Source organism: Vitis riparia, chromosome 18 (genome assembly GCF_004353265.1).
Source record: "Vitis riparia cultivar Riparia Gloire de Montpellier isolate 1030 chromosome 18, EGFV_Vit.rip_1.0, whole genome shotgun sequence".
NCBI lineage: Eukaryota > Viridiplantae > Streptophyta > Magnoliopsida > Vitales > Vitaceae > Vitis > Vitis riparia.
In genome coordinates, this window is record NC_048448.1 from 35,348,951 (window position 1) to 35,371,401 (window position 22,451).

The window sequence follows — 22,451 nt, forward strand, 5'->3', positions numbered from 1 at the left end:
AAATTTGGATCTATTTTGTTTGAGAAATTTAAACACTTTTATGTGCTTATCTAAACAGGAAACTACATACTACTTACAGAGATACTCCATGATTTGTCACCAACCTTGATCATATGTTGATGCAACACAGATGACAAAGAATAGATTTGATTGTAGAGTTTCATCGGTAGCCAATTTAATAATTCTTCTCAATCTATGTAACTCATTTAACGAAGAATAAGAATATGTGGAAAATTATGTACATATTGTTATTACATGTTTCATTTTCAAGAGAGATGTAAGTATATGTGATTATTGTTATGATGATTTTCAAGAGAATGGAGGGAGGAAATTTGAGAACGTAACAATTCTTCACATTCTCGCCCTTTGCTTGGATATATGTGATTATATATATATATATATATATATATATATATATATATATATATATATATATATATATATATATTATATGGATACTTTTTTTATATATAGATAATGAGAAATAAAAAAACCTTTTTACAATTTTTTATTATTTTTTACCATTCTTATGATGCGTTCATTTGCTTTATTTAGTATAGGATGAGACCCCAGTGCTCATAGTTGTTAATTTCTTATTTAATATTTGTTTAAGAATGATCACATAATTTTTTAAAATTTTTTGCTATTAAATTTTGAAAACCAAAAGTAAATACGGATGATTAAACATGATTTTGAAATTTATTTTCAAAATTGTAATTCTAAAAATAGAAATTAAATAACAAAAGTTGCATCCAAAACATAATAATAATGTAATTTAAATGCTAGTCTTCTTTAGTATCATTTTGGTATATTTAGGAAAAATTTTGTAGTTAGTAAAAATTAGTTGTTATGAATCATAGTTAATTGTTTGGTAGATTATGGTTTAAAATTATTATGAGTTTTGAATAATAACATTTGTGAGGTTGATAAATTTGATTATTAAATTATCATCAATATGTATAATAATTAAAATAAAGTAACAATTTCTTATAAAATTAGCCTCTAATTAAAAAAATTATTATATAATTTAAAACTAATTATCTTGTATATCTACTATAAAATATAAAAATCTTAAACAATTTAAATTCAATAAAAAAATATTCATTATAAATAGATTTTTTTTTTTTTATAATTTTCACATGAGTAATATAAAATACAAAAGAGAGTATTATTAAGGCAAAGAGGTGAATCCTTTCCCATCTCACATCTAAAAGAAATGAGAAATGTGGACACTATATATCCTATAAATAGGCACCCACCTATGCTTGTTTATATCATCCCATAAAAATTTGAAATGAAGGATTTTTTTAACCAAAGGGAAAGAACATGTGTGTTGTCTTATTAATAGATTACCATGTACTTTGATTGGGGAAAGACGTCCCGTAGACCACCATTTTAAAGTCATTTATACCCATTTTAGAAGAACCCATTCATTCCTCTAAAAGCCTAAAGATCTTTCTTTCTCTCCTCACCCGCTCACCCCATTTTCTTTTTTCCCTTTTTCTTTTCTCTTCTATCCTTCTTCTTCTCTCCATTTTCCTCATACACCCATTTTCCTTTCTCCATGACTAGCAGCAGCATCTCCGTCCACCCACTAGGACGCCAGCGACACTACCAACCACAACGCCAGCGACACTGCAAGCCATAACGCCGACCGACGACAACCATCTCCCCCTATCTCTCTCTCTTCTCGCTTACCTATTTACTCTCTATCACCATCCCTTCTCACCATTCTTTCCACCTTCACCACACCAAACCCGCCACCACATCTCTGCTACCGACGATAGCGAGCCACTGTCGGCATGGTCGGCCACCACCATCTCCACATTCTCTCTCTCTCTTCCCCTCTCTCATCTTTCTCCATTTTTCTTTCATTTTCATCCCTTGCCACCTTCTATCCATAGTTCTTCAAGATTGGTTAAGATGTATTTTTGTTTTCCATAGTGATTGTTTCATTAGATTTCGTTTGTAGTTTTTCATTTGGGTTTCCATTTATTAATTTGTGTTTATAGGTGTTGGACTTAGGCTTGTGGATGTTCTGTTTTGGCTTTGATATTTTATTTATTTATTATTTTAATTGAGTTTGCGCCATATGATTTTGGATCGATGATATTCTTATTGCTTACTTGGTTTTGGGGCTCATTATTTCATCTTTGGGCTTATTTGATTAGGCTTGCATGTTTCTCATTTGGACCTACTTTGATTCAGGCCAATTCTTAACCTTGTGGAGAGGGAAGTGGAAGCCTTGCATGTTTATGAAACCCAGTCCACCATAGCCATCACCATTGGAGTCAATCATAGCCCACCATAGACATCATTCTTGCAGTCCACTATAGCCTTTGCTACCCCACCGTAGCCACTGCAGTACACCACCATAGCCTTTGCTCTTCCTGCAATCCGTTCCATTTCAAACTATAATGCATCTAATCGAAGGAGTGCACTTTAACTGAGTTTTTGACTGTTAAATCCTATAGGCAAGACATCGGTTTCTCTTGCATCAAAATTGATCTTTAAGGACTATGCTTTGTCACGTCTCAATCACTCTCGATAAGTGCCTAAACTTATTCTTCCTTTTTTTATTGTTATTTATTATTATTATTTTTTTTTGGGCTCAGTTTGGTTGCTTTGTACTAGTCCGCTGGTAATAAAAACAACACTTCTTTCAAGAAGATGTTAGTCTAGCAATTCTTGAGTGATTGTGGATTTCACTATGGGCAATATTACCCAATTCATTTTCTTGTATTATTATAAGTTAAATCCTATATGAATAGACAACATAAATACAATTGAACTCTCAAATTAGAACCCGAATCCTTACTTTGCATTCCTACATTCACTTAGTTGGTGTTATAGCTAAGGTTTGATGAGTTAATCTAGTTGTCTCCAGGAGTTGTCTATGTATGGCTTGCACGTTATGCATATTGTTAGGCAGTTAGGAGTTAGGTTCAGCAGTTACTAAAATTAGGGTAGCATTTATTTTTGAGCAGTTTTATTTTTAGAAAACGTGGGCTGTAATGTTAGTGGTGCAGTTATGATTTTGTATTTGCTTATATAATGAGAAAAACCAGAAAATGATGTAAGTAAGTTTTAAGCATCGCAAAAATCCTCTGTGTTTGTTTGAGTTTCAATTTTGTTACTGGCTTTAAGAGAACCAACATTTGGTATCAGAGCCAAGTTGTCAAAGCAATGGCCGGTGACGAAGGAGATCCATCTAAGACGCTTGCAGTCGTCAAACTGACGGCAAGAGGAGCCCCAATCCCGATCCAATATCCAATGTTAAGCGAAACGAACTACGGCATATGGGCTGTCAAGATGAAGATAATCTTGCGTTCGCTAGGAGTATGGTCAGTGATCGAAGGTGGAGACACAGACGCTGACAAAGATCAAGGCGCCATGGTGGCCATTTCTCAAGCTGTGCCAGATGATGTGATGATGGCAATCGCGGAGAAGCAGACGGCCAAGGAGGCTTGGGACGCACTCAGGGAGATGCGAGTTGGTGAAGATCGCGTCAAGAAGGCACGCGTACAGGTGCTGAAACGGCAATTGAACAAGTTACACATGGAGGATTCAGAAACAATAAACGAGTTTTCCATGAAGCTTACCACTCTGGTGGGTGAGATCCGTTCGTTGGGCACGAAGCTCGACGACAGCGAAGTTGTTGAAAAACTGTTCAGTGCAGTTCCAGATAGATTTCTCCAAATTATCGGAACGATCGAGCAGTTTGGCGATATTGAGAACATGTCGGTTTCAGAGGCGGTTGGCCGTCTCAGAACCTTCGAGGAAGGACTTAAAGGGCGACTGCACTCAAAGGGCAGTGGAGAACAGTTACTCGTTACCCAGGCCGAGTGGGAGGCAAGAATCCCAAAGGCAAAGAGAGATGAAGGTTTCAGCAACAACAAAAGAGGAGGACGTCACGGGAGAGGACGTGGTCGTGGGCGTGGATATGGTGGAGGTCGAGGAAATGGTGAACGCACTAACGAAGACCGAAAGCCACGCAACTTCGACAAATCCAAGGTTAAGTGTTTCAATTGTAATGAATATGGACACTTCGCGAAAGATTGTCCCAAGCCAAACCGAAGAGAGAGGGCCAATCTTGTTACAACACAAACCGATGATGAACCGGCACTGCTGATGGCCGAAACTTGTGTTCTCAGCCACGCAATACAGAACGAGCATGTGTTACTGCACGAAGACAAGGTGGTGCCAAAGATTAAAAGCACCCGAGAGAAGGCTTGGTATTTAGATACCGGCGCAAGTAACCACATGACCGGTTGTATCGAAAAATTTGCTGAAATTGACACGACCATTAAAGGGTCAGTCAAATTTGGGGATGGCTCGGCTGTAAAAATCCAAGGAAGAGGTTCGGTTTTGTTTGAAGGCGTCACAGGTGAACATCGAATACTTACTAATGTCTACTACATCCCGATGTTGAAGAGCAACATAATAAGCCTTGGCCAGTTAGATGAGAACGGATGCAAGGTTGTGGTTGAAGGAGGTGTTATGACTATTTTGGACAGATCACAAAGGCTACTAGCAAAAGTGAACAGGTCAAGCAACCGGTTATATGTGTTTAACATAGCACCAGCTCTACCCGAATGCTTTCTGGTAAGGAGCAAAGAAGAAGCGTGGCGATGGCATGCAAGATACGGGCATGTGAATTTTCATGCCTTGAAGTCTCTAAGTCAGAAACAGATGGTGCACGGCTTGCCCATAATCGAGCATGAGGACCGCATCTGTGATGGTTGTTTGATTGGAAAGCAACACCGAAATCCTTTTCCGGTAGTGGCAAACTTCCGAGCATAATCACCTCTTGACCTGTGGCATGGAGATTTATGCGGCCCAATTACCCCTGCTACTCACGGAGGGAAGCGCTATTTCTTGTTGTTGGTTGACGATTGTACAAGATTTATGTGGCAGGTGCTGATTCGAGACAAAGACGAAGCATTTGAGGCATTTAAGAAGGTCAAAGCTGCAGCCGAAATGGAGAAAAACAGTAAGCTGAAAGCTTTGCGCACGGATCGTGGCGGCGAATTCACCTCAAATGAGTTCGAGACTTACTGTGAGCTGTTGGGAATTAAGCGTTATCTCACGGCGCCTTATTCTCCTCAGCATAACGGAGTTGTTGAACGAAGAAATCAGACAGTGGTCGGCATGGCAAGGAGCTTGTTGAAAAGCATGGGAGTCCCAGGTGGATTTTGGGGAGAAGCGGTATCAACTGCCGTATATCTCTTAAATAGAGCACCAACAAAGAGCGTCGTCGGCAAAACTCCCTATGAAGCATACTATGACCGCAAGCCAAGTGTCGATCATTTTCGTATTTTCGGATGCCTTGCACATGTAAAAGTAGTTACACCGCACATTCCGAAGTTGGCTGATCGTAGCAAGCAAATGGTGTTCATTGGTTATGATATGAATACGAAAGGCTATCGAATGTTCGACCCAGCGACAAGACGAGTTGTGGTGACACGAGATGCAGTGTTCGAGGAGGAGAAGAAGTGGGAGTGGAGCAACTCTCCAGTAACAGGTACAGGATCAACAGGGAACACTCTTACAGCACACTATTTTACCATAGCAGGCGCATCTGATACGACAAATCAGGAAGATAAAGTAGCGGTCAGCGATTCTGGTATGGATTTCCCACAGCCGACACAGGAACAAACTGGTAACCGATACCAGTATGCTTCACCAGTGATGAACATGAGATCCAGAACATCTGTTTCAGACCCCGATTCATTGACACCACACACTCCAGATGCAACTTTTGATGCTTTTGAAGGTTCGGCCTCAACAGAAGGAGTGCAGCCCACAACATCTGATGAGAGTTCATCAGAAGGACCACGGGGTAAGCGTGACATCAAAAGCCTTTATGATAAAACCTTCCCAATAGAACTAGAGTATTCGGGACTGTGTTTGCTAGGAGAGGAGGAGCCATCAACTCTCGAAGAAGCTAAGGCAGACCCGATGTGGAGAAAAGCAATGGAGGAGGAAATTTCTTCCATTCGAAGGAATGAAACTTGGAAGCTCGTCCCATTACCCGACAGCCACAGACCTATAGGTCTAAAGTGGGTTTACAAACTAAAGAAGGACACTCAAGGCAGAATCGTGAAGCACAAGGCGAGACTAGTGGCAAAGGGGTACGTTCAGCGACAAGGCATAGACTTTGATGAAGTTTTTGCCCCTGTTGCTCGGCTAGAGACGGTACGTTTGCTGATCTCTATTGCGGCACATGAAGGATGGGAGGTGCATCATATGGATGTAAAGTCAGCCTTCCTCAACGGTGAGTTGGAAGAAGAAGTGTATGTAATTCAACCGCCGGGATTTGAAATAAAAGGAGAAGAGCACAAGGTATTGAAACTGCACAAGGCATTGTACGGTTTGCGACAAGCACCTAGAGCCTGGAACTCAAAACTGGAAAAGTCATTGAGGACACTCAGTTTTGAGAGGTGTTCTTTAGAACATGCCGTGTACATGAGAAATCAAGGTAAAGGGAATTTAATTGTTGGAGTCTACGTGGATGATTTAATCATCACTGGAGAGTATATTCAAGACATAGACAAGTTCAAATCACAGATGGAAAAATTGTTTAGCATGAGTGACCTTGGGTTACTAAGTTACTATCTGGGAATTGAAGTCTGTCAGAATTCTCAAAGGATTACACTCAACCAGTCGGCATATGCAAGGAAGGTTTTAGATAAATGCGGCATGAAAGATTGCAACCCTTCGCAAATCCCGATGGAACCTCGTCTGAAACTGAGCAAGGAAAGCACAAGTCCACCTGTAGACACAACTCTGTACCGAAGTATTGTTGGCAGCTTAAGATACCTACTGCACACGCGCCCAGATTTGGCATTCTCTGTCGGCATGGTGAGTAGATACATGGAGAAGCCCACAACGGAGCACATGGCCGCGGTGAAGCACATACTGCGGTACGTGAAAGGAACTTTAAACCTCAGTTGCGTTTATGAAAAGAAGGAAGGAAGCTTGAAGCTGATCGCTACTCTGATAGTGATCTAGCTGGTGATACTAATGATAGGAAAAGCACCTCAGGTTTAATATTTTCCTTGGGTCAAATCCTATTAGTTGGTGTTCACAAAAACAAAAAGTGGTTGCGTTATCTTCCTGTGAAGCAGAGTATATCGCTGCCTGTGCAAGCAGCATGTCAAGGAGTATGGCTGGGACGATTGTTGGCAGAGTTGTTAAAAACCGAGGTTAAGAAAGTGTTTCTGAAGATTGATAATCAGTCCGCAATTGCGTTAAGCAAGAATTCAGTTTACCATGAGAGGAGCAAACACATCGATACCCGATTCCACTACATTAGAGATTGTGTTGAATCAGGAATGATTGAAATTCAACATGTTTGCACAGAAGATCAGCGTGCTGATATTCTGACAAAGTCACTTGCAAGATTGAAGTTTTTGGAGATGAGAGAGAAAATTGGTGTGCGGATCGTCAGTGGAGGACAACAAGCTTAAGGAGGAGATTGATGAGTTAATCTAGTTGTCTCCAGGAGTTGTCTGTGTATGGCTTGCACGTTATGCATATTGTTAGGCAGTTAGGAGTTAGGTTCAGCAGTTACTAAAATTAGGGTAGCATTTATTTTTGAGCAGTTTTATTTTTAGAAAACGTGGGCTGTAATGTTAGTGGTGCAGTTATGATTTTGTATTTGCTTATATAATGAGAAAAACCAGAAAATGATGGAAGTAAGTTTTAAGCATCGCAAAAATCCTCTGTGTTTGTTTTGAGTTTCAATTTTGTTACTGGCTTTAAGAGAACCAACAGAAAATGGATGCTTGCTCATAGTATTAGGGACTGGCTGCACTGTATTAGAGGACTCTCCTTTGTGATGCATGGGTCTTCCTATTGTAGCGTCGTTTTTGACCCGCTATTACGTCTATTGGAGGAAGGATCATGACAGGCGTTAACCCCACCATAATAAAAATACAGGAAATTATCTTCTATAGGAGAGCAGGCCCATTATGCTTTTTATCAGGTGCAGCCTCGGCAGTAGCAGTTGCTGCTCCTCCAAAAGGGGATCCGGCAGCTGCAATATCAAGGCCGCCACCGCTGATAGAAGCAAGCAGTGCAGAGAGTCCAACCGTGGAAGCGCCACCAGGAACCATACCCAGCCCGAGGAGAACAAGAGTGGTTGGCTTGTTCACAAATAGCGATGATGGACCCATCATTAGCCCGACTAAAGCAGGGCCTCCCTCCGAGGGAAGTCCCAATCCCAGCCCAGCTCCTACCAGATTGCTATCTGCCTTTACATGCCCGCTCCACTGGGTGGTGCTGCTATCTTGCTGTGCAGACGAAGACGGTGACATTGCCAAATCCTAAACCCCGAAGCAAGGACGCGTTTGATGCGGCTGCCCCCATTTGTGCTGCCTTCTGCAATGATGCGGTAGCCGACATTGCCGGTTGCGGAGATGGAGCGTAGTGCCGATGGTTTTTTATCAGGGGTTGGAAAGAGGGAGGAGGCACTGTTGGATAGGTATAGAGAACTGAAATGAAAACCTCCAGTGCATGGCTCTATGTCAGTCCTTTTTCTTCATGCGCTCTACAAAGTGAGCTGCTTATGTGCAAAACGATGGGAGCTAAAGAGCTCATGCTCGTTTTGGTTCTGTAGGGCCATACACTTGCGATTTTATCTGGTGTCCTTTGTTTCTATGCCTGAGTCACTTGGATGTGAGATATGTAGGGTGAATTAACATCCAAACCTTTCAAATCTGCGTTACTCTCAGCGTGTTTAAGCAAAACTAGGATGTATTTAACAGATTTGACAGACGACCATCCTTGCCCATTTGAATGTCTATTCTTTGCCCGAGCAGTTCGTCCAACACCTCTACAAAAACGGGTGAAAGGCATGGCTTGCTCGTGAACTGGGGCGTCCTCCAAATACTCTCTGGCCATGGTCAAAAGCAACCTACTGGTTGCATGAGTAGTCTCCCTGGTATTCTTGAAATGAACTCTGAGATCTGAGCCCCTGGCCTTGCAAGACTTGGTGGGATTGTCTGGCTCTCTGGAGTACTTCACCATGGCGGCTTATGATGCTGCTGCTTCTCCTTCCTTAGACACCGATGAGAAAACTGATGCACACCATGGATGGGTACCAGGAACAGGGAAAAACAGAGAAAACAGAGCACAAGGGGAAGGGATAAAACGAACCCATACAAAGCCACATTTCATGTTTGAATCAATGGGCTTAGATGAGGGTGAGTGAAATCAAACAAGTATCCCATGGAATTGAAATAAAAATAACAAGACTTCCACATGATGCATAGTGAAACTAAACCAGAGCTGTGCTACTCTCGAATCATCCCAAAGAAAATGAAGGAGATAGCAACCAAACATGAACCATAAAAGCTAAACACAAGTCAAGCAATCCACAGAAAATATCGAGAAAAGAGAAAGAGACTATTTACCAACGAAGCAAAACAAAGGATTAGTGGCAGTCATACCTTTACCTTCTTCTCCTTTAAGCTGACTGCAACTCTCTCTCTTCCTAGTAACCTCAAAATATCTCAGGCTCTCTCCTCTCTCTGCTCCAGGAAGCCTCCTCTGTAGATCTTTAAAAATGCACCCCCTCTCGTCTGGCTTGCCCTCCAAGAAAGAATCCCTCTCCGAAAATATACCTGCAACTCCTCTCCTCCAGCAAAACTCTCCTCTCAAGCTAACCTTTTCTCCTCCCAAAATATCTCCCAACCAAAACGTCTCGCACCTCCCTCCTCTGCCAACCCACCTCAAAAACCACCTCCTCTCTCTGCCAAAAACCCCTCCTGCCGGTAACAGAAGACGCTCCTACACAACGGCTTCTACAGATTCTCTCCTTTACAGGCGTCTCATCCTCATTGGCTCATTCAATAGCACTAGCTGAATCCATAACAGCCTCTCTTGAGGCAGCACGTGGCTCTTGAAAGAGCCCTCCACTTGGCAAAGAAAATGACCTGCAGAAAAAATAAGAACGAGCCCCAAATGGGGGTCTGGTATTTTATTTTTGACGATTTTAAAATTTTGTTTTTGTGGAATATTTTTTTTGTCATAATTTTTCTTCTTGTTTTTATAAAGATAAAAAATATATATATTTATTGTACAATACAAAGGTCATAATCGTATTTGACGATTTTAAAATTTTGTTTTTGTGGAATATTTTTTTGTCATAATTTTTCTTTTTGTTTTTATAAAGTTAAAAAAAAATATTATTGTACAATACAAAGGTCATAATCTTTTTTGGGTGAAAACATAATTTTTATTTTTTTATTGTTCATCTTTTATTCCTTTGAGCATCTGTCATATGAATCCGATCAAGTTGCACTCTTATTAGTTATAAATAAACTCCTAAAACTATGAAACAGTTCAAAATAGAGAAAATAAGGGGATTTAAATTAAATTTTTATCGATATTTATGTGAATTCAACTGTTTGAATGGATAATATTTATGAAGATTTATTCAAATAATATTTGGGATAAGAAGATATCAAAATTTTTAAAAGTTTCATAATTATCCTCATTTTAAATAAAAATATTTTCAAAATGAAATTCCAAGATATAAAATTCAATCTTTCTCTTCTCCCCATTATTTAGTTTAAGCTTCTGAGTTTCATCTTTAATTCTTTTCCTTTTGTTTTATATCTCAGAAATGACCTTCTTCCTTAGCAAGCCTGAACGCTGTGTACGCTGTGTCGATGGTATCGAGTGTGTAATGCGGTCGGAATTAGAACGAAAAAAGGGAAAGGGAAGGTATGAATGTGATGGTAGGAGAAGGAGCGTCAGAATTTTGGCATGTAGGAATTGTAGAACCCCAGAGCAGGTCATATCTCTACAGTCTCTCATTTTCTTGATATTTATTTTTTCTGCCATTTATGTTTTACTTTATTATATTTTTAGGTGCATCTTCCCAATGGATTTTTTTTTCTTCATTTTTAATTTAGGCATAAAATTAATAAATTATTTATATATATTAATCCAAGTGAGTTTAATTTATCTTTTCTCCCCTCATTAAATAGTTTGAAATAAAACATAAGAAATAAGGGTGGTTTGGCCATGTATTGTTAAATTTGTTTTTAAAAATTATTTTTTATTTTTTAATTAAAGAAAAAAAAACAGATTTTAAAAATAAGTTTCAGAAAACATAATTAAACGAACCCATATTTTTCTTAATGGTTATCCAGGGTTCATGACATCTAGGTGAGTTTCAACATTCAATATCCATGATAAATGGAAATGTTCTTATCATGACAAATTGATTTTTAAAATTAGAATCTATAAAATTTGAAGACAAAGAAAGGGAGAGAAGTTGAAGTGAAGTTCAATAGTTGGTTTTGTTTTTTTTTTTTTTTTTTTAAATTTGATATTATAAAATTTCATGTTTTGTATAAATAAAAAATATAAGAAAGAAAGTAATATTTTTATTGACTTATATATTAAATGATTTTTTTTAAAAAAATAATAGTGATTCTTTTAAAATGTTTTCTAGAAATGGTTTTTAAAAATAAAGTGAAATGGAAAATAATTTTTAAATAATAAGTAGAAGTTTTTCACAAATTTTTAAAAATAAAAATAAAATAAATAATATTAACAAAAAGATAAATTTGAATTATTCTCTTCTCTCTAAGATCTACGACCAATATTAAAAATCTTAAAAAATAATATTCATTTAAATACTATATATAGTTTTCTAATTTTTTTTAATAACTATTTTTAAGTTAATTTTTTTAATAACTATTTTTAAGTTAAAAGAAAAAGAAAAGTATTGGTATTTTTATAAAAATATGGGTATTTAGGGAAAAATATTTTTAAAAATAAAAAAAAAAACAAAAAAATTGGCATGTGTACATGAAATGAATTCAAGAGTGTCCCTACTGAGGGAAATAGCGGGAATGAAAATCTATGACACGTGTCCGCCTGTAGAAGACAAACTCAACGAACTACCAACAAACAACCGTCATGGTTATAGAAGGCTCTTTTATCCTCCAAAATCTCTTCTCGATCTCGTATACCACACCTGAGAAGGTTTTAGAATTGTTGATCCAGTCGTTTGGACCAAGAAGATCAAAATATAGAATTGTTTCTTTGTTTCTTTGTTTATCTTTGTTAATCTAGCTAGTTTTAAATCTTGTGAATTCAATCAATCTTGAAATTTATTCGCTTGTTAACCCCCGAAAGAAACTATAGTGAAGCTTACTCACTGATTGCTATGAAATCCATATGGTCTTAAAAAACAAGAAGGGTCTCCATTTTTTTTACTGCTATGAAATCAATAAGAGAGAACAAGAAGGTTTCGTTGAATCAACCTTACTGTTTCCGCCTCTAGGGTACTGAGGCATCATCCATTGAGACAGATGATGCCGAGTTACCAAACAAGGGAAAAAGCACAAAAAAAAAAAAAAAAAAAGTAAAGTTTTCCTTTTTTAGACAATTTTCTGGAATATATACGGAGAAATAAAAAAATTCCTTTTTGTTTTCCTCCTGTGCAGTGACACAGAGGAAAGAAAATTTTGCACTTTCGGTTTTGCAGCTTAAAACATGGCATTACGTATTACGAGACTGGAAATTATTGCAGATGCGGTAGTGCAGATTATGGATGAACACCTTCAACCGATATATGCCACTCAAACAACCATCGCTGTTCCCGTGAGAATACTGGTGTCTACACTGTTTTATGCCCTTCTGCACCCACAATCAGAGTCGGTGAACCTTTCCCGAATACGTTTATGGGTAGGGAGGCGTAAGTTTTTTTTTTTTTTTTTTAAATTTATTTTTTCATTATGCATTTTGTCAATCATGCCAACGTGAGGATAGATGAAAAAGCCGTTTCCATGGCGTATCCGTCCAGCGGCATATGCATTGTTCTGAATGCAATACGCTGCAAAGGTTGTGACAGAGGGTTGGTAACAAAGTGGTAAGTAACTTTCGTGTTTTTCATATTTGAGATGTTTTTTTTATACCTATCTTTTCTAAAAATATGATTATTCAGAGGATGTACGCAAGGGACAGTTTATTCTCGTTGGAAAGTAAAATTTTAAGATCATAGGTATTTTTAGTATATTGATGTTCTTGAGTTTAATTAGGTTTTATTTATGTTTTTTAGGATGTCTGAAAAAATCCCTTAGTTGAATACTTTTTTGAACAATTTTTGTTCTATTAAGAAATATCCCTTGTAACAGAAATGATTGATAAAACTCAAATAATAATTTTTTCATTGTTATCACATGTAAAAATATGTTTTATTTTTTATTTTTTTGCTTCCATTGCATAGGATCTAAATGATAGTTTTGCTTGCACTTATATGATCTAGGATAAAAGAATGGAGAAATTCAAGTTTCCAACAATGAGTGATAGGACTTGGGCCAATCATCAAACCCAATTGGCTTGAAAGCACAATTATCTAATATTAATAAGTGTGCGAGTGTAGTTTGATATTTGATTTAATGTACAACACTTAAGATTGATAAGCAATAGATTCAAGGTGCCTTTTTAGCATTAAATGAAATTTGAAGCATTTGTTTATAAGATGCATTGGAAAACTACTCGTTTAGATACAGGTTCCTTGAGAATCAATTGGTATATCAACCATTAGTAGCAAGAAGTACAACTACTCATTGGAGGCCAAGCACCTCAGACCAATTGATCTAGGTGGTGACTGGTGGTTATTGCAAAAAAAAAAAAAAAAAAAAACAACTTGTTTGAGCAATGCAAAGTTATTGCCAAAAATATCTCTTACCATTTATGTAATTTTTCTTTATTTGACTCAAAAGCAAGGGCACAAACCACTATTAACTCCTATTAATTTTGAAAATATTTTAGGCCACTTTAAGCTCATGTTTTTTCTTCAAATAAATTTTTGACCAAATTACAAATGAATAAAATCGATTTTAAGAACATTTTTAATAAATGAAAGGTGCCTTTTAAAAAAAAAAAGTTTTAGTGCACCAATTTTACATAAATGAGTCCCTCGAGGTCTTCAAAGCACTTATATCATTATGACATTTCTTGATTGACTTAATTTCCTTCAAAATTCAACATCAAAGTTTAAAAATTTTATTAGTCATATAATCTTATTTTGTGATAATCAAAATATTATTAAGACAAAACACAGAGTGAAAAATAAAAAAATAAAAAAATCTCAATCCACAATATGTGAAAATAAATTCAAATAGATGATCTCATCACTTATTTGATATCATTATTAATTAAATATAAAATTATCAATTTTAATATAAAATATAATATAAAAAAGATTATAGTAAATAGGGAGCGAAGTTTTTTCAGGTATTAAATTACTATAAAATAAAATATAAAAAGATTATTAATTATTAATAACATTTGATAAATCTATCTTCATTGTGAGCTTCCATTGGAGCGAGAAAATTCAAAAACTAAGGGCTTGTTTGGCCATATTTTTTTAAATTTGTTTTTAAAAATTGATTTTTATTCTTCAACTTAAAAACAATTTTTAAAAACAAGTTTTATAAAACATATTCAAATGGGTCTATATTTTCCTTTTGTTTTTCAAAACTATAAAAAATAACTCTTACATATTATCTAAAAATTGCTCTTTATTTCACTTTGTTTTTAAAATTTATTTTTAGAAAACAACAACCAAATAGTATTAGAAATTTAAAAAAAGTATAAGTAATTTATAAATATAAATTTTTTTATCTAATTTTAATTATATTGGATTATTTTTCTTAAGCATTTTTTTCTTTTTTACTTTCTGAAATGAAACATAACTTTAAATAGAAAATTTTAATAAATTTTCTCAATCTTTTTCTTTTGTTAGAATTGTGATAACATTTTCTCACTATTTTAGATTGATTTATTATACATACAAGGCAAACTTAGAGGTTGAAGGGCCTTGAAATTTTCATCTTGCCTATCTCTCCAATGGAAAATCAATAGTGTTATTGACAGTGGCGTGCATGGCATGTCACGAGTCAGCTGGCTTCTAAGTGGCATATATATATTGTCTTTTTCTTTTAAGTGATATTTTAAATTTAAAGCAAATAATTTCTTGTTTTGTTTTAAATTCCTTTTAGCTTGGTGTTGATGATAATGATTTTGGAGAGTGGACCTGGAAGTAGGACACTTCATTTTAGATGCTGGGTAAGTTATATAGTATTTATAATATAATATTTGAATGTTTTTTTCTAAAGGTAGTTTTTAAATTTTTATCACCGATTGTATTTTTATTTAAATTATTTTTAATGTAAATATTTTTAAAAATATATTTTTAGAAGAATCACTTATCAAATATTTATTTAAAAAACACTATAAATTTTTTTTCAACATGAGTGATTTTTTTTTTAAATATTTCTTAAATTTTGCTTAATACTTAGGATGTGATTGACAATTGTTTTCGACAATAATTTATGTTATCTAGTATAAAAAAAATTAGAAAAATATGTTTGATAAAAAAACTATTTTTTATTTTTATATTTTATTTTAAGAACGAAAAATAGAGTGTTTTCAAATAACATTTTAAAATTATTTTTAAATTATTTTCATTTGTTTTCTATGGATTGTTTAAAAAAATAATTATACAAATATGTAAAATGATTAAAAATAAAACATGAAATATAAAAATAATTTGAAAACATATTTAAAATATTTAAAATATGTTAAAAATATTTTAAATTTTCAAACAAACTTTCATTAGAAAAAAATATTAGAGAACAATTTTCAAAAATTATTTTTAAAAATAATTATCAAACATGTCCTTAATTTTTATTTTCAAAAACACTTTTTGGGATGATACTAACCGATTGTTGGACTTTTCTCTAAAGATATTTAATATAAACAAGTATGAATATAAAATATTATATTTTCAAAACTAGATTCATAGCTATCATTTGTTTAAGATTTCTTTTTTAAAAAAAAACTATATGCTATTTTAGATCTTACATATATTTGTATTATACTTTGAATGTATCTGTATTATATTTGATAAGAGTGGTTTGTGGTTTGTGGTTTGTTGATCTCAAATTGTCCGATTACATTCCATGAGTTCATGAAGTAACCAGCGAAAGGAGAAGTTGAATCCCTTCAATAAAATTTATTTTGTTTTTTGATTATTCCTTCCATGTGGGATACAATGAAGCAAAATAATAAATTGAGAGGTCCAATGCATTTTATGCCTTAAGCATTCATTCCAATTTTACATTTATCATCTTTTTAGATTATGTTTGATTTCAGAAGGTACTAAAAAAAAAAAATATTAAAGAAAATGACTTTTCTTATATTTGATTTCATTATAAAAAAACATAAATATATATATATAATTAAAATCTGGTACAACTTAAGGTTGGCCAAATATTTAGGTGGACTTGATTTTTAATACTTGGGTTAGGTTTGAATTAGGTATTTTTAATTTGAACTCAATTTGGGTGAGGTTCAAAGCAAAGTTCAGATAATCCAAGTTACTTGATTTAATATTTTATAATATATATTATCATATATAATAATATTTTATAATATTTTTTTATACTATTTTAAACTTATTTAATTAATTTTTTCTTTTTCATGCAAAGATTAAGTAATTTAAAAATATAAATTTTTTATCTAATTTTAATTATATTGGATTTTCTTTCATTATTTTTATAGTAAAATCAAAAATTATTTTTTTAAGCATTTTTTTCTTTGTACTTTCTTAAATGAAATGTAACTTAAAAGAGAAAATTTTAATAAATTCTCTCAAAAAATCTTTTTGTTAGGATTGATATAACATTTTCTCACTATTTTATATTAATTTATTATATATATACATGGCAAACGTAGAGATTGAAGGGCCTGGAAATTTTCATCTTGCCTATCTCCCCAATGGAAAAGCAATAGTGTTACTGATGGTAGCTGCATGGCATGTCACACATCGGCGGGCTTCAAAGTGGTATAAATATATATATATATATATATATATATATATATATTGTCTTTCCTTTTTAGTGATATTTTAAATTTCAAGCAAATAATTTCTTGTTTTGTCATAAAGATGGGAATAATGCTGGAGACATAGACCCGGAAGTAGGAAACCTAATTATGTTTTTAAACTATTTAACTCATTTTAAATTTGTTTTAAAATAAATAAATGAATTGGATTATATACATATTTGATTGAAACATTAATCATATAGATGTATACAAGGTCTAAATTTAATTATTAAATAAGAAACTTTCATTATTAAATAGGTTAAATGGGTTACATGAGTGTTACCTACTTAATAATCAGGTAGTATTTGGAAAAGTGAAATATGATTGAAATTAATGATTTTTTTAGGTACAATGGAAGATATTAGAGGTTATTGTTATTTCTAAGATAAAAATATTGGTAATCATGAAAAATTTACTTTGGATTTGTTTTATTCCTAGAAAGAATATATTCAGGAAAGAAAAATGTTAAGCAAAAATGATTTTCTTATATTTGGTTTTATCATAGAAAGTATAAAAGAAAGAAAAATATAATTGAGATTAGTGAAAAACTTATATATTTTAATTTTATTTAATCTTTTAGAGTTAAATAAGTTTAAAGTAATCTATAAAAATTATTGATTGACTTCAAATTTATTTATTTATTTATCTTTCACTTTTCTTTTCCTTTACTTTTTCTCTCTAGTTTTTTTCATCACACTTTCCCTCAAACTTTCTTTGAACCAAACATAGCTTTTAAGTATTTGAAATCAATGAGAGATAGCTAGGCACAATACATATTAATAGTTTAATAATTGCTTGTTTTGATCCATCTCGGAATATATTATAATTTATTGAGTGAAAAGAGAAGTTTCATTTTAGCATTAAAAGTGCTTCGCAACTAGTTTATTGTATACTACCTTGTCTATACTCAGTTTTCTCGTATTTTCTAGTTGTTTTTTACTGCTAGTGTCATGAATAATTTTAATCTTGAGAACCTCTCAGGTATCTCTGAATGCAAGAGTGGATATGAGTTGAGCCAAATGATCAAAGTTGCAGGGAAATCAAAGGTGTTACCCTATTTTGACCAATAAAAGTTTTAATGAAGTTAAAGTGGTTAGAGATATCCAAATGAGTTCAAATATACTTTATTAAAGTCTAGACTAAGATTTGGATGTCATTTTCCTATGTGAATAGATTGTATTTACATTTAACTACATTACTCTTTAATGTTGTATAACTTTGAAACTTAATCTTGGTTTTCAATGCTTCTTTTTGTTCTTTGTTTTGATTCAATTTTCATGTCATTTGAGTACTGGATTAAGCTTTAGGAGATGGGGGTCCTTACGACTTTCCTTTAGCCCATGAATAATTAATGATTTATTCAACTTTTAAGTTTGACCTCTTCATTTTTAATTAGAAAACTATAACTTGAAGCTGGAAAATTGGAGTTTAGGGGTTCCTTTGAGGGTATCCCAAGAACATAATGATAAGAGCCATTTTAACTTGAGACGACCATTAATGAACCATTAATGCTATAATTTGGCAAGTAAATAGGGACTGGATGCTTCAAGGATATCATAGATTGTCTATTTTTAGTTAGAATATCATACCTTGATGCTTGGAAATTGGAGTTTAGGGGTTCCATTGAAAGCATCTCAAGTGCTTAATGGTGAGAGTCATTTTCACTTGAGATGGTCATTATTGAACTCTTAACACCACAAATTGGCAAGCAAATGGAGGCTTTAAAGATTTCACAAGGAGGTTCAACTTGCAAGTGTAATGCATTGGGTTTAATTAAATTGTACTTGTATTGAAACTTCTCCAACTAAGAGAACCTATAGGTAGTCTTGGTTGTGATAACTTAATTGGACTTTTCATGGAAATAAGGGAGTCCATGGAACCACTCATCCTTTTTTTCTGAAAATTCATTAACCTCTTTTTTATTTTATTTTATTAATTGAGTGAAAGAGTTAGCCCAAAAAATTTTCATTCATCTTTCAAACCTTTCCATTTCTCATGCACCATAAAGCTACCATTAAAGATTAGTGGGGGACCATCCAAACCCAGCCAGGGTCAAATTAAAGATTTGTGACCCCAACTCAACATGTCCTAATCGGACCAAACATAATGCAGTTGCTGTCAGTGTTGAGAGGCATGGGAGCGAGAATCCATATGCTAATATCAAAGACTTGGAGGAAATCTATTTCACCTTCCAATTTGGAAATGTTTTAGTGGATTATTTTCTATGAAATTCGCAATGGTTTTTTAGTGTGATAAATTATTCTTTTCCCGAATTGACTTAGTAGAACAAATTAAAAGAAAAGAATTCCCACCAACAAGATTCATGCCTCAAAGGAATCACTCAAGGTCCTATGTAGAGACGCAGCCCAAGTGAAAGATGGATCTATGCAAGCCCATAAACACAAACCCAATCCATTGCTTCAATGCCTTGAAGATATAGTAGCTCAAGGAGTGGATATTTTAAGTGAAGGATGAACCTCTAAGCACTACACGTCAGTCTCCTAATACCAGTAAAATCTTGAATTACACGTCATTTACTTTTAAACAGCAGCCCAAAACCTGAAATTTGTTATTACCTTTAATACTTAGTGTTGATCTCATAACAATCCTTAATGACCCTATCATTTAGAGTTTCAACAATCTTGGGATTGCATAATGGGCATAAAATCTGTAACCTTTCTCAATATTCTACAAATTAACAACTCACTATTCTAGAATCTAATATTCATTCACGTGGGTTATATAATTTGGTGTTGCACATCCCTAAACATGTAGATGTTTTAGACTTGGTTTTCTACTTGTTCATAACTGAAAAGAGTCTTTGAGATTGCCTTACAAGGCACTTGGTTTAGGATATATGAACACTTCTTAATGCTTCAATCCATAATAATCCTAGTAAGGTTGCATTACACAACATCGATCATACCATATCCATAAGAGTATGATTTCTTCTTTCAACTACATCATTTTCTTGAGGAGTACCCGACATGTTATATCAAGCAACAACTATACCATACTCTTGAAAATGCAAGGAAAATGATTCTAGAATATTATGTTTTGTTTGATTGTATCTTTTGTAGTATTGACCACCACGATCAATTTGTATCACTTCAATTGTCTTTTCAAGCTAATTCATTTGGAAAATTTTAGTATCTAATGCCTCTATCTTTTTACCAATAAAATAGACAACAAAAAGAGAAATATGATGAATAAAGGTTATAAAATATCTCTTCCCACTTAAGGTAAAATGAGAAATGGGTCACATATATTTTAATGAATGACTTCTAGAAGCTCTTGACTCCTGGTAGTACCTTTATTTCTAGATTTTATTAACTTCCTTTTAGCACAATTAATGCAAACACCATGATCTCAAAAGTCTAAAGTGGTAGAGCTTCTTCTATAACTAACCTCTCTAGTCTTTCTTTAGAGGTGTGGCCTAAATGTCTATGCCACAATGTTACAGAATTATTGTTAAGATATTAGTACTCACATTCACAGACTAGGTAAAATTTGGATGAGGAATTAAAAGACAAAGATTATCCATTAATGAACTAGAACCAATAAGGTAAGTGTTATAAAATAAATTTGAAGAGAAAGCATTTGTGGAAGTGCCTAATTAGTTGCAACCAATGTTGGAAGAATTTAAAGACTTCAATGCCAGTGATTTACTTGATGGTTTGCCTCCAAGGCGTGACATCCAACATGATATTGGTTTAGTCCCAAAAGCAAACTTGCCTAACTTACCACTTTACAGAATGAGCCCGAAAAAAGGTGAGATTTTGCAAGAAAAGGATTTATTTTCGAAAGCATGAACCCATGTGCAATCCCAACCTTGCTTACTACAAACAAAGATGGTAGTTGGCATATGTGCATAGATAGTTGTTCTATAAATTAAATAAGATCAATGTAAAGTATTGATTTTCGATTTTGTGCTTAGATGACGTCTTGGATCAGTTGGAATGTTCAAAATTGGTTTTGGAAATAGATTCACCAGAATTGCATAAGACTAGGGGATGAATGGAAGACAACCTTTAAAATTAAAGGAAGATTGTGTGTGAATGGATGGTCATGCATTCTGGATTATCAAATAGGCCAAGTACTTTCATGCAGCTCATGAATCAAGTGTTAAGACCTTTTGTTGGGAAATTTGTTATTGTACATTTTGACAATATTCTGATTTATAGCCAGAATGAGTAAGAACACATTCAACCCTTGAGAGAAGTTCTAATAGTGCTGCAAGAAAATAAATTATTTATTAATTTGAAGAAGTGCGGTTTTATGACCAACAATTTGCTATTTCTCAAATATATGATTAGTTCAGAAGGAGTTCATGTTGACAATGATAAAGTTCAAGCTCCACAATGTTGAGATATTAGGAATGCTTTCCTTATATCATTTAGTGTTGAGATATTAGGAATGTTTAGATATTAGGAAAGTTGAGATATTATGAATATTGAGATATTAGGAATATTGAGATATTAAGAAAGTTGAGATATTAGGATATTAGTTATTATTTCCTTATATCATTCTTTCCTTGTATCATTCTTTCCCATTCTTAGAATGGTGATTACCCTCTATATATACTCTGTACATGAATGAATGAAAGAATGAATGAAAAAACTACCATTTATCAATTTGAAGATGGTATCAGAGCCATGGAACTGAAATCCTAGATATTTTGTCGCTATGGTAGTCCAACAGCAATCAACCATCCTAAGACAAGCCCTAATATTGATAAGTCAACCTTCAAATGCACTCACTGCAATAAGACTGATCCCACTAGTCTGGATATCCCACAATTTCAAAGCAACGACTCTTGGTATGACCAGGAAAACAATGAGGAACCGAGGGTTTGAACCATGGACCTTTAAATCATGTTTAGGCTATCAACACTTTGTTATTAATGATAATAATCGTGATCAACGGAAGAAGGATTCCAAGAAAACCTCGATTACAACTATTGCCGAAATAAAAACAAAGGCTAATGTTGCTGAGAAAGCCTTTGCATTGGTAGCCGCTACAAATCATGGTGGTTTGGGAAAAGTTTCTAAATACTTTTACACCTGTTATTAATAGTGCATGGATAATTGATTCTGGTGCTACAAATCATATGACTTTTGATTCTAGATAGGTTTCACTCCTTAGACCTTCCTCACAAAAAATTGTTTCCACAACCAATGGTAACACAACCCCAGTCATTGGGGAAGGATCCTTAACTCTTACTGATACTTTGAATTTGAATTCTGTTTTAGTTGTTCCATCGTTAGATTAAAATCTCTTTTCAGTTTCTCAAATCACTGTAGCCTTATCTTGTATTGTCATTTTTTGGCTTGAATTTTGTGTGATTAAGGACATCCAAACAAGACAGACGATTGGTTGTAGTATTAAGCGGGGAAAACTCTATTACTTGGACTTGTAGTCAAAGGATTCAAATAAGTTACAACAAGCCTTGATGGTAGATGGATTTGAGGGGGAAAAGAAAAAATATGAAATTTGGTTGTGGCATTGATGTCTGGGACATGCTTTCTTTG

The 22,451-nt window shown here is 34.0% G+C and overlaps 1 protein-coding gene across 1 annotated transcript; it reads right to left on the reverse strand.

The window, feature by feature from the left end:
* Positions 1-8,661: 8,661 nt before the first annotated feature.
* Positions 8,662-9,033, reverse strand: LOC117905790 (60S ribosomal protein L17-2-like). Its single transcript, XM_034818657.1, has one exon. The coding sequence runs from the start codon at positions 9,031-9,033 to the stop codon at positions 8,662-8,664; it is 372 nt and encodes a 123-aa protein (XP_034674548.1).
* Between the last annotated feature and the right edge of the window lie 13,418 nt (positions 9,034-22,451).